General features: G+C 42.6%; 2 protein-coding genes across 2 annotated transcripts; both read left to right on the forward strand.

Moving 5' to 3' along the window:
- The first annotated feature begins 1,530 nt into the window (after positions 1–1,530).
- On the forward strand, positions 1,531–5,113 carry LOC124125185 (tumor necrosis factor ligand superfamily member 11-like). The gene is made up of 3 exons (XM_046488461.2): positions 1,531–2,031; positions 3,277–3,385; positions 4,466–5,113. Exons 1-3 carry the CDS (start codon positions 1,594–1,596, stop codon positions 4,849–4,851), a joined length of 933 nt encoding a protein of 310 aa, XP_046344417.1. The 5' UTR covers positions 1,531–1,593; the 3' UTR covers positions 4,852–5,113.
- Positions 5,114–8,677: 3,564 nt separating this feature from the next.
- Positions 8,678–14,286, forward strand: LOC124125188 (tumor necrosis factor-like). The gene is made up of 4 exons (XM_046488464.2): positions 8,678–9,560; positions 11,241–11,268; positions 11,849–11,938; positions 13,403–14,286. The coding sequence occupies exons 1-4, from the start codon at positions 9,243–9,245 to the stop codon at positions 13,786–13,788; spliced, it is 822 nt and encodes a 273-aa protein (XP_046344420.2). The 5' UTR covers positions 8,678–9,242; the 3' UTR covers positions 13,789–14,286.
- Positions 14,287–15,771: the final 1,485 nt, after the last annotated feature.

Genomic DNA, 15,771 nt, shown 5'->3' on the forward strand with positions numbered 1-15,771 from the left:
TTTTAGTGTATGAAGAGGAAGAATACAACTTGTGTGTCAATGCAGGTATTTAAAAACTAATACTCTTTTAACTTGTGAGTCATGTATATCGCGTCAGCCCGTGAGGTGAGGTGAAATCGGGTTTAATATTTCAAGATTGATGCACTTATATAGCGACGTGCATGTGTGTGCGTGCGCGTGCGTTCATGCGTGTGGGTGCGTGCGTGTGGCTGTTTGTACTATTCCGGACTAATACCGGTTTAGTCCACTTAGATACCATGCCGCATGTTTAACATTGATACCCCACTCAAATACAGTATACTGACTCCGAACCGACCAGTCCCTGCTCGATCCCTTCATACCGTGAGCGACCCGTGAAGATTCCGGGGTAGAACAGGTCTTCAGCAACCCATGCTTGTAAAAGGTGACTATACTTGTCGTAAAAGGCGACTACCGGGATCGGGTGGTAAGACTCGCTGACTTGGTTGATGCATGGCATCGATCCAAATTGCGGGGATCGATGCTCATGATATTAATCACTGGATTGTCTGGTCCAGACTCGATTATTTACAGACCGCCGTCATATAGCTGGAATATTGCTGAGTGCGGCGTTAAACAACGAACCAACCAACCAATTGCAAACCTTCATAACCTCCGAGAGCCATGCAGAGAAACAACAAGAACCACTTTTAACGTCTTTTGTTACGACCTTCCGCTCTCCGGAGTAATCGCTATAAATACTGGTAAGGCTTTTAAATAGTCAGGGGCGGGGGATGCATACACATAGGCGAGGACAGATTTCTATGAACTCGCTGCTTTCTTGTAATTCTTTTCACGGATATGATTTACGCCTGAGGCTTTGACGTCGTGATACAAATAAATGAATAGAACCATTTCCATATTCTAAAGAAATCTGTACTAAAAGCAGATTCCATTGTACGATTCCGACCCGTAATGGGATAACTTCAGACCTTTGTTTGGCGGAAGCTAAAACTAGGATTTGATTCTAAATAGATTAGGATAGGGCGTTCGCTCGTCACGCCGAAGACCTGGGTTCGATTCCCGACATGGGTACAATTTGTGAAGCCCATTACTGGTGTTCCTCGCCGTGATATTGCTGGAATATTGCTAAAAGCGGCGTAAAACAATACTCGCTTTCTCACTAATTAGATTGACTATTAGCATGTGTTTATGAATCACTACTAAATGGCGATTACACTCACGGGTCACGAAAACAATCACAGTATGCATTTACGAATGCATAGTATTACATATCAACCCGTGTAACTGAACTGCAAATACCCGCATTTATGGTGTCACTTAAAGCCCGGGTTGTGTAGTTAGTCTCGCCTCGGTCTCTCTATACGCGCTTTGAGGTCAGGCGAGATTCGTATCAAGTAAAGCTCACACAACGAACACAGACAAGACACTGTGCTACTTTGTACGTAATCAATATGCGACATGAGTCGTGTAGTTCTGGGAAGCCAGCGTGTGTCTAAAATTATCCCATACAGTTAAAAACCCCGTCAACCAGGATGTAGATATAAATAGACCCACGCAATACAAGGGGAAGTAACTCGCGCTTGACGAGGCACTACAAGCAGGAAACCCACGATGTCTTCCTCTGTCTGTGAGAGGCTTCTCCCGAATGGATTCGACAGTTTTGGAAGAAAGAAAGTCAAGGTATTTACCACATCACACACCGGGGTCTATCAGCCTGTCGTGTGTCCAGACCCAACGAAGGGGATCGCCAGAAAACAGAACCAGCGGCCATCAACATGCCTTTGTGTCGTTGTCCTTTTGGTATCAGTGGCTATCAACGTTGCTTTAGTGAGTTGGTACATGTACATAAGACTGAACGGGAATACGAACGCCGAGGTTCAGTTTGATGCTGATATGTCTAACTCTATATGCGTGAGGTGCGATTCTCTTCACCTCCCGGAACCGGACAATTCGCCGTTAATATCAAAGGTCAAGGTCATAGATCTGGGTCAGAAATCCTCGTTGTGTTGCTTGCAGCATTCCGAACATCTACAAACTCTACTCAACCTTGTAAGTATAATATATGCTCGCATCTATGTATATACATTAAGCAGAAGAGGTGAAATGGGGTTTAACGTCGCGTCCAAGATTATTGCACTTATATAGCGACGTGCATGTACGTGTGTGTGTTTGTGTGGCTGTTTGTACTAGTCTGGACTGATGCCGATTTATAGTGCTAGCTCACTGAGATACCATGCCGCAGTTTAACATGAATACCCCTTCAGACACATTTTACTGACTCCGGGCCGACCAGTCCTTGTTTTAGCCCCTTATTGCCGAGCGCCAGACAGGGTAACAACTTGTACCATCTTTTAACGTCTTTTGGTATGACGCGGCCGGGGATCGAACCCCGGACCTTCCGCTCTCCGGGCGGACGCTCTACCACTAAACCACGGAGGTTATATGCATAAGACTATATATGTACACAATGATTTCATATGTAGTATATAAAAAATAATCCAGGTGATCCTGGCTTCGTTTAAAACTTCAAGTAACATTCTCACTGTTATATTGGACGTAAGGACCGATCATTTGATATTCTAGGGAAGACCTGGGATTTTGCGTGGAGGATGGATATTATTTCAGCTGAAAAAAATCTAAATATTGTTATCAGTGAGACATCTTGTTGCAACCTTTCCCACCCCACTCCCACCCGAGAATATATATTGGTCGGTCCCTAAGCCCTAAGGGATATATCAAACACGAATGTTCCACTTTCGTTTCGACTGAGAAACTTTGTTGGCCTTGTCATACTCAGTATTCTACTTTCGTTTTATTCACAATTAAATACGTACGCGACTTGTCATTCTGAGTATTCTACATTCGTTTTATTCAATTAAATACGTACGTGACTTGTTATTGCCATTCTCACTATTCTGCTTTCGTTTTATTCAATTAAATACGTACGTGACATGTCATTGTCATACTCAGTATTCTACTTTCGTTTTATTTAATTAAATACGTACGTGACCTGTCATTGTCATACTCAGTATTCTACTTTCGTTTTATTAAATTAAATACGTACGTGACTTGTCATTGTTATTCTCACTATTCTGCTTTCGTTTTATTCAATTAAATACGTACGTGACTTGTCGTTGTCATTCTAAGTATTCTACTTTAGTTTTATTAATTAAATACGTACGTGACTTGTCGTTATCGTTGTCTGTATATAGCTTCTCCTTTGTCTTTGTTTTGTATTTGTAAATTCTTTCGTGTATGAAATGTAACTGATCGTGATGTCCCCGTATATAACAGGTTGTAGGGGAGTACTATCACTACAGCCAGAGTGCCACGGGGACAGAAGCTTTCAGTCTCAGACCCAACAATTCTGCCCATCTTTACCTCGACGTACACAGAAATAAAGGTTTGTCATATGACTGGATTCTTGGACACTGTTTGTGTTGGAGATGAATAAAAGTCATCTCCATCATCATAAGAACTCTATCTCTGCTAAAAGAACACATTTTTTGTGGCATAATACAGTCAGCATGCATAATCTTGTTATGTTTGTGGTATAATATACAGTCAGTATGCATAATTACGTTATATTTGTCGTGGGATGGTGCAGATATTATTGATTTCCGTCTTCTTATTCTACAGCGTTATGATTGGTTTGTTTGTTTGTGGTTTAACGCCACATTCAGCAATATTCCAGCTATATGACGACGGTCTGTAAATGATCGAGTGTAGACCAGACAATCCAGTGATTGATATCATCAGCATCGATCCACGCAATTGGGATACCATGACATGGATAAACCATGTCGGCGAGCCTGACCACCCGATCCCGTTAGCGTTATGAAGCCATTTAAAATATGGAAATTCAATTACATGACGATATTCACAAAGGGGTTAAAATGACGTCACTATTGTTTCAACCGCAGATTATTTGCAGCGAATTCGCTGTTAATTGACCTACTTTCAGCTATGTAAGTGTTGGTTCAAATGCAGCACGGGCATCACAGAAAGAAGTTACAGATTCTCGTTCTTTTTTTAAGTTTTCGGCAAATCCGATTACGCAGTATTTTGTAACTTTAAAGCTGTATTTGAAATCGGCTAACGTAGTCGTTACTGATATTCGTTACAAATAATGATAGTCGCCTGTCTCGCTGATTTGAACATTATCCCAAACGGCGAGCCTAATGATGTGAGTTTGATTATTTTTGTTTTGTTTAACGCCGCACCCAGCAATATTTCAGCAATAGGGCGATCTGTAGATAATCGAGTCTGGACCAGAAAAATCAGATATTAACATTGACCACCCGATCCCGTTGGTAGCCTCTTACGACAAGCATAGTCGCCTTTTACGGCAAGCATGAAGACCTCTTCTACCCAGGATATTCACTGGTCCATGGTGTACATGTAAGTATCCAATATAACAGAAATGATAACGATATATCAGAGCCTTTTTTAATCATTTAATTTTTATTTTTTAATATTACAGCAAATCATCGCTTGACGTGGGTTGTGGACACAGGCTTCGGAACGGCGCACACGACTGGTGGCGTGAGATATTCAAACGGTACACTGCGGGTACACCAAGATGGCGTCTACTTCCTGTACTCTCACGTGACCATCTCCCCTGACAACATCACAGATGGCCTTGACATTGTTCACTGTGTACAAAGGTATAATCCCCACTTGCCGCAGACTGGGAACCAGCTCCTTCTCATCAGTAAGATGTCGCTCAACAACCACGAGAGGAGAACGAGTTTCTTAGCAGCAAATCTCAAATTGCGACGACACGACGAAATATTCGTGGAATTCTCGGATCCATCGCTCGTGTACAACTTCTCACCAGCCAGCTATTTCGGGCTGCATCGTCTGTAGATATTTCTTCCATATACCAATAACAAATTGGAACAATGATGTGTTCCTGTATGAGGGTTAGACGATAATATTGCCAAGGTACACCAATTAGGGTAAATGAGAAATAATTAACATTGTATGTCGTGTAAGAAATTATTTGTTGATATGGAATCATTATAAACTGTAACTTAAACAAATTAACTTAGGCGTAACTGGCAAAATAGCGGAACATATCTCTATCAGTGTTATTCATAAAATGTCAGAAAATAAACTGTTGATGGTATATTTACATACTGTTATTTATTTATTCGACTGTACATTTTTGAAATGTCTCTCCAGATGACAAACGCATCGTAGTTATTGTTAAGTGGTCATGTAGACAATCCCTTTTAAGGGATAGGGATACAGAGGTTGACATTTCTTCAAACAGTACTTTATATTTCAAACAAGGGAATATGCTCGAGAAGTTTGACTTAAGATTCGGTTATATCGATAACCTTATATCGTTCTATAACGGTCAAATAGCCAATTCTTTCCATTGATATACCCACCTCAACTAGAGGTGAGGTGAAATGGGGTTTAACGTCGCGTCCAAGATTATTTCACTTATATAGCGACGTGCATGCACGTGTGTGTGTGTATGTGTGACTGCTTGTACTAGTCCGGACTGATGCCGATTTATAGTGCGAGCTCACTGAGATACTATGCCGCAGTTTAACATGAATACCCCACTCAGACACAGTATACTGACTCCGAGCCAACCAGTCCTTGTTTTAGCCCATTAATGCCGAGCGCCAGACAGGGTAACAACAAGTACCATCTTTTAACGTCTTTTGGTATGACGCGGTCGGGGAGGGCACTCCGGACTTTCCGCTCTCCAGGCAGACGCTCTACCACTAGACCACGGAGGCGGTCACCTCAACTAGAAATAACGGAGACCAGTGTGACCGTCTCATATGTTCATATTTAGATCTATGAATAAATATTCAAAGTGGCAAAAAAGCCTTAACAAGTTTGTATGACGAGATTGTTGACTTCAGCCTTCCAATAGTTAACTTCCCCTTTATCTCTCGCAATATTCCAGCAGCTCCAGCCTTTGGTGATTTATTTCACTATTTGTAAGGTACAATCTAGCATGGTCTTCTAATAAAGAGAAATCAAAGAGCTGTTGCTTTATCAGGGTTCCACCATTGAAAGCCCGAGTAAAGCTTTTAAAACGTTTTATGGTAAACATGCGGAGGACATTTGTAAATTTGGTGTACATACAGTAAACTACGGTTATAACGAACACGCTTATAACGAACTGACCGATGTAACGAACTTATTTTGTAGTCCTGTCTATGTGATGTATATATTCTGTATATATGCATATAACGAACTACGGTTATAACGAACTAATTAAAATAAGGGGTCCCTTTGAGTTCATAATAACCGTAGTTTACTGTGATGCTATTCCCTATTTCGACTTGTACCATATGCCCGCATTTACTTGCAATTTTGCGTGCGTTTGTGATTGGCGTGGCCGATTGGGCAGGATACGCTCACCTTTTCGCGAACACCTGGTATCGTCACTATTTGAAAGCGATTCATAAGGTCATTCTCGTGATATAGATTGAATCGTGCAATTGACTCTGCTCTTGGCAGATATTTCTTATGATCATGGAAAGGGTCAACCAAGTCAGCGAGCCAGACCACCCGATATATTGATCATTTTGGTTATGTGTGGGACACAGAAGAGAAAATTATATTTTTGTATTTTTATTTCTCACAATGAGTGTCTAAGACCTGCATCACTTCGGGCTTTCCTCCCACATTAAGCTGACACGCCGCGATATAACTGGAATACTGTTAAACGCGGCGTAAAACCCAACTCATTCACTCACACAGTGAGGACAAGAGTGTCATATGAACACACAATCAAGCCACGATCATAAACACAATCAACAGAAATGGAAAACCTATATTCAGAATGTATATGTTATGTGTGCTGTATTTCATGAAAGATTCATTGTCTCTTTTGAAGAACAGTTAATGAGATAAACGGAAGCAATACTGTTGCTGCCCATACAACGCCTAACAAACATACTCTTGTCTAAGTGAAATGGTTCAAACTAACCCTGTATTTGTCACGGACCAAGACAGAATAGTTGGAGAGTCAGACATAGCCCTTGAGAGAAAAGTTGGAGAGTCAGACATAGGCCCTGATAGAATAGTAGAGAGTCAGACATAGCCCTTGAGAGAACAGTTGGAGATTAAGACAAAGGCCCAGACAGAATAGTTGAAGTCAGACATTGGCCCTGACTGAATAGTTTGAGAGTAAGACATAGGCCCAGACAGAAAAGTAGAGAGTCAGAAATAGCCCTTGAGAGAACAGTTGGAGATTAAGACATAGGCCCAGACAGAATAGTTGAAGTCAGACATTGGCCCTGACTGAATAGTTAGAGAGTAAGACATAGGCCCAGACAGAAAAGTAGAGAGTCAGAAATAGCCCTTGAGAGAAAATAGTTGGAGAGTCAGACATAGGCCCAGACAGAATAGTTGAAGTCAGACATTGGCCCTGACTGAATAGTTAGAGAGTCAGACATAGGCCCAGACAGAATAGTTGAAGTCAGACATTGGCCCTGACTGAATAGTAAGAGGGTCAGACATAGGCCCAGACAGAATAGTTGGAGAGTCAGACACAGGCCCTAACACAACCTGCCATCCCCTCATTCTCCACCACCTCCCATCCCCTCATTCCCCAACCCCCTCATAACCGAACACCTCCCACCCCATCAACCCCAACCCCTCATCTCCCACCACCTCCCATCCCCTCATTCCCCAACCCCCTCATAACCGAACACCTCCCACCCCATCAACCTCAACCCCTCATCTCCCACCACCTCCCACCCATTCAACCCCAACCCCCTCATCACCCACCACCTCCCTGCCCTTCAACCTCAACCCCTCATCTCCCACCACCTCCCATCCACTCATTCTCCACCACATCCCACCCCTTCAACCCCAACCCCCTCATCACACACCACCTCCCACCCCTTCAACCTCAACCCCTCATTCTCCACCACCTCCCATCCACTCATTCTCCACCACCTCCCACCCATTCACCCCCAATCCCCTCATCTCCCACCACCTCCCATCCACTCATTCTCCACCACCTCCCACCCATTCACCCCCAATCCCCTCATCTCCCACCACCTCCCATCCACTCATTCTCCACCACCTCCCACCCATTCACCCCCAATCCCCTCATCTCCCACCACCTCCCATCCACTCATTCTCCACCACATCCCACCCCATCAACCCCAATCCCCTCATCTCCCACCACCTCCCATCCACTCATTCTCCACCACCTCCCACCCATTCACCCCCAATCCCCTCATCTCCCACCACCTCCCATCCACTCATTCTCCACCACCTCCCACCCATTCACCCCCAATCCCCTCATCTCCCACCACCTCCCATCCACTCATTCTCCACCACCTCCCACCCATTCACCCCCAATCCCCTCATCTCCCACCACCTCCCATCCACTCATTCTCCACCACCTCCCACCCATTCACCCCCAATCCCCTCATCACCCACCATCCCCACTCTCTCATCCCCAACCCCCTCATCACCCACCATCCCCACTCTCTCATCCCCAACCATTTCCCGCCCATCCCGTTCCGAATATTACATGGACGTCAGCTCTCGATGTAATATCAAAGATACTTACACCTGAAATAAAACAGAAATCTAGATTTAATAACGAAAGTAAAATCAGAAGCGCGATAACAAGATCTGTAAACAAAACCATTTCCGAGAAATCTTAACGCACACAGAACCATTACCTCATGACTATCAGTGCTGTGGCCCCACGACGCTCATAACAGTATTGATAATTCAACATATATATCGTCAGCTTTAGCCCGTAGTACTTCAGTGGGAGAACAGTACGTTCTCCGTGTGAATGCATGTTTGGTCATGTGACCTCTGCATGGCCACCCTGCATTGTGTGACTTCCTTTTTTTGGTGTTACGGTAATGTGTGTCTCTGAATACCCGTCAGAAGGATTACACGACGAATTGAAAAAGGAAAGTAGCTCGTCCAAGAAATGCAAATTCTAAGTAACAGAGACGTCTCTATATTTGATAACAGCATATAACGAACCGTACATAGTCAATGCCTCTGATAGACTAGCCACTGTATTCAAAACATATGGCATACTGCGTACCGACTTTCACTCTATCGGTACACAATGCTAAACCAGGCCTCAAGGAGGACTTCTAGCAAGTAAGCGCGTTTCTATTTAAAAGAAGGGGGTTGCCCAGGTATTTGAAAATCCCGATTGACCAGGAAGTCTTGTCAACAATCAGGTAGAATAATCTGTACGAACACGCGATCGGCCAGTTCACAGCGCATCTACATCCAACATGTCGGAATCGACAGGGTTCATTACAACCAACAGAGCTGATGTGCCCCTGTTTGGACCTGTGTGTGTCCGTGTCAGTGTGGTGGGATCCCTTCTTGTCAATGTAGCTGTTGTGACATTGGTGATCTTCTTCGTAGTGCTACAACATGATACAGATACGCCCCTACCCAATCCTGACACAGGCTCTGTGTGTTTTGTTTGCGATTATCTGGGTTCCGGGATCGAATCCCATGACACACTCTTCAGACTGGCCAAGGGAGGTAACCACACGTTTTGCTGCCTTAAAGAAAAGGATGAACTTACTCCTGCATTTGAACAGGTGTGTGTTTCTAGTTTGAATCGTATCCTATGTTTTTAGTTGGGTGATTGACTTGCCTTTGCATATGTTTGTGACGCTCATATTTTCGAGGACACCTGGTATCACCATTTGATAATTATTAAACACATGCTCATGATATATTCGGAATCGTACATTCGAGTCTGCTTTTAACGGAGTTTTCTCTTATGAGCACTGAAAGAGTTTTGTCGTTTATATTTACAAAAGTTCACTGAATTTTTTAATTTTAAGAGTGTAAAGCGGAATATATTATTGTATGTGTTCAAAACATGTTCCTACTGTATGGCGTCATAACATTTTGCAAATATTTACATCTCTGCTATCGATGCTCATGATGTCAATCACTGGATTGTCTGGTTCAGACTCGATTATTTTACAGACCCCCGTCATATAGCTTGAATATTGCTGAGTGCGGCGTTAAAGAACAAACAAACAAACAAACAAACATCTCTGCTGCACGGATGCATTTATCGCAACCCTGTTTATCGTGTTTATCAGTGTTGTATCTGTGCTTCGTGTTACAAGAAGGAAGTGATATCATGCGATAGTAGTTGACATACGACACGACATAGATAAGTTATACACAACATCAACATGTCAGTTAATTATCTCACCTGACGTCAACGTCCGTAATCATATAGACGACAGATACCTTTAACTTACTTAATTTTTAACTATTATGATTCTCAGGTGATTCTCTTTGCGCGTTAGCCGAGAATCTCTGCACTTGTACGCAGCAGGAGTTGAACGTTACCATATCGTTCTAAGTTTTCACCAAAGTGCATAACTTCGGGCGTTGCTCCCACAGGAAGCCCTGACTTGATACAACTGACATACTGTTCAAAGCGGCGGTTTTGTTTGTTTGTTGTTTAACGCCGCACTCAGCAATATTTCAGCTATATGACGGCGGTCTGAAAGTAATCGAGTCTGGAACAGACAATTCAGTGATTGATGTCATGAGCATCGATCCACGCAATTGGGATACGATGACATGCATCAACCAAGTCAGCGAGCCTGACAACCCAATCCTGTTAGTCGCCTCTTACGACAAGCATAGTCACCATTTATGGCAAGTATGGGTTGCTGAAGACCCATTCTAGCCCGGATCTATACGGGTAGACAAGCATGGGTTTTTGAAGACCTATTCTAACCCGGATCTTCACGGGTCTCAAAGCGGCGGTAAACCAATAAATAAAAAGGTAACGCCAGAGAACAAAAAGTCTCGATTAAATGGAAACTGCCGTGCGTTTAACGATCATGAATGTTTTAATAGTTTAGTGTCACAACTCACAACTATTATGAGGAGCTTTCGGGTAGTCTAGTGGTTAAAGCGTTCGCTCGTCACGCCGAAGACCCGGGTTCGATTCCCGACATGGGTACAGAGCGTAAAGCCCATTTCTGGTGTCCCCCGCCGTGATATTGCTGGATTATTGCTAAAAGCGGCGTAAAACCATACTCACTTACTCACAACTACTATGACTATTTGTGTTTATGTAACAGATTAAACGATTTTACCAACAAAAGATCACACGCATTGTAGCAACATCGGAGGTACTATTAGAAATAATAATTTGTTTACCAATGTATTTTTATAAGATAAGTGTATTAAGTCATTTCTATATGTCTGCAACATAAGCCAGATTGTTAATATTGTTTTCGCAGATGGCTAAAGCTATATATAAAGGAAAAGGTATGTAAAAATAAATACTCACGCCAATATAAAATTATTAATTATTTTCTATATGATATAGCAAGAATTTTTTTATTATCTCTTACAAAATTATTTAATGATCTTGTGAACCAGACCATGATTCACGGCGTATAAAAATAAATTCAGATTAATATTTGTAAAAATAATTCACGAACTTTGTTGTCAGAAGACATATTTGAGAAAAACTATCCCACGATTATTCTTCCTGGTCTAAAGGACAAAATCATGTTTGAAGGTGACTATGGTTCTCACTATCTGTCTACCCGTAAAGATCCGGGGTAGAATAGGTCTTCAGCAACCCATGCTTGCCGTAAAAGGTGACTATGCTTGTCGTAAGAGGAGACTAACGGGATCGGGTGGTCAGGCTCGCTGACTTTGTTGATGCATGTCATCGTATCCCAATTGCGTGGATCGATGCTCATGATGTCAATCCCTGTGTTGTCTGGCCCAGAATCGACTTTTTACAGATTGCCGTCATATAACTGGAATATTGCTGAGTGCGGCGTTAAACAACAAACAAACAAACAACCAAACAAACAAAACTACCTGTCTGTTACAGCGGATGCTCCTCTCACTCCCAGTGTCGCCGCCCCGTGGATGAGGGGTGCCACTGGAGCACTTCTGTATCTGGACCCGGCAGCAATAAATGGTTTGTTTCTATGGTTACCATACCTGTTTCTTCTCATTAGCGATGCATTACGAGGGTATTAATCACCAGACGGAAAACAAACATAATAGGTTTTGTATGCAACTCAACTGACGGGGAAAGAAAGTATTTACCCAAGTTTGGCGGTGGCTAAAATAAAAACAAAAACAAGAAATGGTTATTCGATGGTGATATATTTGATGCGGGTACCATAGTTATGTTTTGGACCTTACGTTTGCTGTGTTGTTTCGGCGACTGTTTTCAGACTATTAACGCTGTGATAACGTTTGTAATTGTTTGGTCAACTCCATTTTTCAACTGTATACTTTCATTTGCCCATCAGTTTATAAAAAAAGCAAAAAAAACCACCACCACCCCAAAAAAAAAACAACCCAAAAAACAAAAACAAAACAAACAAACAAACAAACAAACCAAAACCAAAATCACAAACAAACAAACAAAAAACAAAAAACAACAACCAAACAATGACAACTTGATTTGAATGTTACAACGCATTCATAGGTCCCGGTAACAAATTACCGTTGCTGAGCAGGTTGAGTCATGATTTTCTACCAAAGAGACACCCATGACGTACGGCTTTGGTATTGAAGTATTCTTTAAATAGAATCCATTCATAAAACTATGTTATTTCTTCAGATATTATTTGATACACACACGTGGCTATAAATAGTACTCCTTCTTCCCGGCGTCGGTGTCTTCGTGACCACGATCGTACCTGACGCTTCCTTGTTCAACACTGAATGATCCTTGTTGGTACCGTTTCATTGTGTCATGAAAAATTCCAAGTACTACGTACACTACTCAATGTAATGTTCCGGGAATGGTAAAACCAGGAAGTCTTGTAGATACAGTAAACGGGTATGGTTGCGGAATGGTTGCATTCAGAAATGGGTGAGTATGGTTTTACGCCGCTTTTAGCAATATTCCAGCAATATCACGGCGGGGGACACCAGAAATGGGCTTCACACATTGTACCCATGTCGGGAATCGAACCCGGGTCTTCGGCGTGACGAGCGAACGCTTTAACCACAAGGTTACCCGACCGCCCCGCATTCAGAAATGACGTTTGAAATCGGTACTGTCAGGATCCTTGCGGGGAGGATGTGATCACGTTTCTGATGCGATAGGTATGTTTGGAGCGTTCGGGGGAAATATGAACACATTTAGATAAAAATCGCCAGAAAATAATCAGATTCGATTATCTGCCGAAACAAATTCTATTGGGCGTAAAAGGCAAAATAGTGAAAGTATTTTTTTAAAATTAAAAACAAATGGCCCTAAAATCTTCCGTAGATATCTTGACAGCATCTGTGGTGTTCTTTTATGTCAGAACATGGTCGCTTATTTCTGGTCGCTAAATGGCTGAAACATTGTCGATGCAACTTTAATGCTTAACTCACTCTTTAATAAAAATTAATTTTGAGACATTTCATATTTTCGTTTCAGGCTCCACGCTGACCTGGAATGACCGAGGACGGAACAACTTCGCCTTCATGTCTGGCGTTGAGTATCGAGATCGCAAAATACACATACCGTCGAATGGTCGATATCACGTATATTCCCACGTGACTTACAAGCAGAATAAGGACACATATGGTTGCAAGACGTTCTTGCATCAGATTACCCGTGAACACCCGAGACAGCCGAAGTTAGGGGAGGTCACTCTTCTGGTTACCAAGAATAGCTACTCGACACATGAGATATATCAATCCAGCTTCCTGTCAGCCATCTTGGTCATGCGCAAAAATGACCGAATCGCCGTCAATGTTTCTGATGTCTTATCAGTTCACAAACAGTCCTCGCTTACATTTTTCGGTGTAAGGAAACTTTAGAGTGATCCGTCATTCCCTTCAGTGTGCCACTTATCCATCTATAAGGATGCATGTATGTCAAGAGTGTTTGATTGGTCGTTATTAACGCCACACTCAGCACATTCCAAGCAAGGAGAGGTTTTATTCCATACTAAAAGGCCTCGGGCCTACAGTACAATTATGTTTTCGGCAGTGGTTGCAGATATGTTTAACAGGTCATATTCTAATTAACATAGCGTGAATGAACATTGATAGTTGTTCTAATTAACATAGCGTGAATGAACATTGATAGTTGTTCTAATGAACATAGCGTGAATGAACATTGATAGTTATTCTAATTAACATAGCATGATAAATGAACATTGATAGCTTTTTAGATTATCTTTATCAGTTGGTGACATGATCGATATAAATGTTTGTTGAGTGGGATGTACATAAAAAGGCAGTTCAATACTTCTTAGATGGTCGTATGTTGGACGGACTAACAGAAAATAAAACTCATCTTTAATCACATTTAAACCACATTGTTCACATATTCTCAATTCTCTGGATCTGTTTCTATGTCTGCCTACTTCGATCCTAAGTCTATGAGATCTGCATCTAAATTGCGCTGAATTGATTCTAAATCATTAAAAATTTATATCAAACAAATAGTATTCTGGGGAAATAGTTGTCTTAAAAAGCTTGTAATAACTGCATTTTTCTGAACTTAAAACATGCGATGACCATATTTGTAAATAAATATCCTTAAGTCTTTGGCGTATAGATAAATAAAATTATCCGGGTATAACTGCGGCCTGGGAATAGTCGCCGGCTGCGCAACCCTGCACACACATACACACACACACACACACGCACGCACTCACACACACACACACAAACACACACACACACACACACACACACACACACACACACACACACACACACACACACACACACACACACACACACACACTCGTCACGTGCGCAAACCTCTTGGCTCCGCGTATGTGGTGACTGATAATGTAAGCACCATCCCACTCCATCGGGCGGCGCGCATTTGACTCTCAATCTTCCAAGACTGAAGCTGGATGGTTGACTTAACGGCAGAAATATCATGTCATTAAATCTGATTGCATGCGTTTGATTCTATATTCCCACTACGAGTTGCATAAATGACCATACTTGAGACGCGCAGGTGGCCCAGTCGTTCAAGATGTCCACATTCGATGAGCTGACCCGCAATCGAGCAAGAATCCGATGATCGTGGGATTGGATCCTTGCTTCTTGGTTTGTCAATAACAAGAACTCGAAGGTTTTCGATATTGTTCCAAGTGGCAGTAACGCAACTCACTCACTAACTCACTCTCTCACTGGACCGCCTCCGTGGTCTAGTGGTAGAGCGTCCGCCCGGAGAGCGGAAGGTCCGGGGTTCGATCCCCGACCGCGTCATACCAAAAGACGTTAAAATATGGAACTTGTTGTTACCCTGTCTGGCGCTCGGCATTAAAGGGTTTAAACAAGGACTGGTCGGCTCGGAGTCAGTATACTGTGTCTGAATGGGGTATTCATGTTAAACTGCGGCATGGTATCTCAGTGAGCTAGCACTATAAATCGGCATCAGTCCGGACTAGTGCAAGCAGCCACACAAACACACACACGTACATGCACGTCGCTATATAAGTGCAATAATCTTGGACGCGACGTTAAACCCCACCTCACCTCACCTCACCTCACCACTCTCTCACTAAACGTCCGACCTCTTAATATGTGGGAAAGGTCAGGGAACAGGATATATTTTGGTCACTGCTTGAAACCATGTATGCAGTTATTTTCTCTCTGTAGACCGGTTCCAAAACCCAAACCCCTTAACCAACCCTTAAACCAACCCCACCCCACAACCACACAACCCACAACCACACAACCCATAACCACCAACAACAAACAACAAAACTCACAAACCTCAAATCATCCCCGAATATCAAACTGTTAGAACCGAGAGTCTCTCCGCCTTCCATTCTT

Source organism: Haliotis rufescens, unplaced genomic scaffold (genome assembly GCF_023055435.1).
Source record: "Haliotis rufescens isolate VD_foot unplaced genomic scaffold, xgHalRufe1.0.p SCAF_9, whole genome shotgun sequence".
Lineage (NCBI taxonomy): Eukaryota > Metazoa > Mollusca > Gastropoda > Lepetellida > Haliotidae > Haliotis > Haliotis rufescens.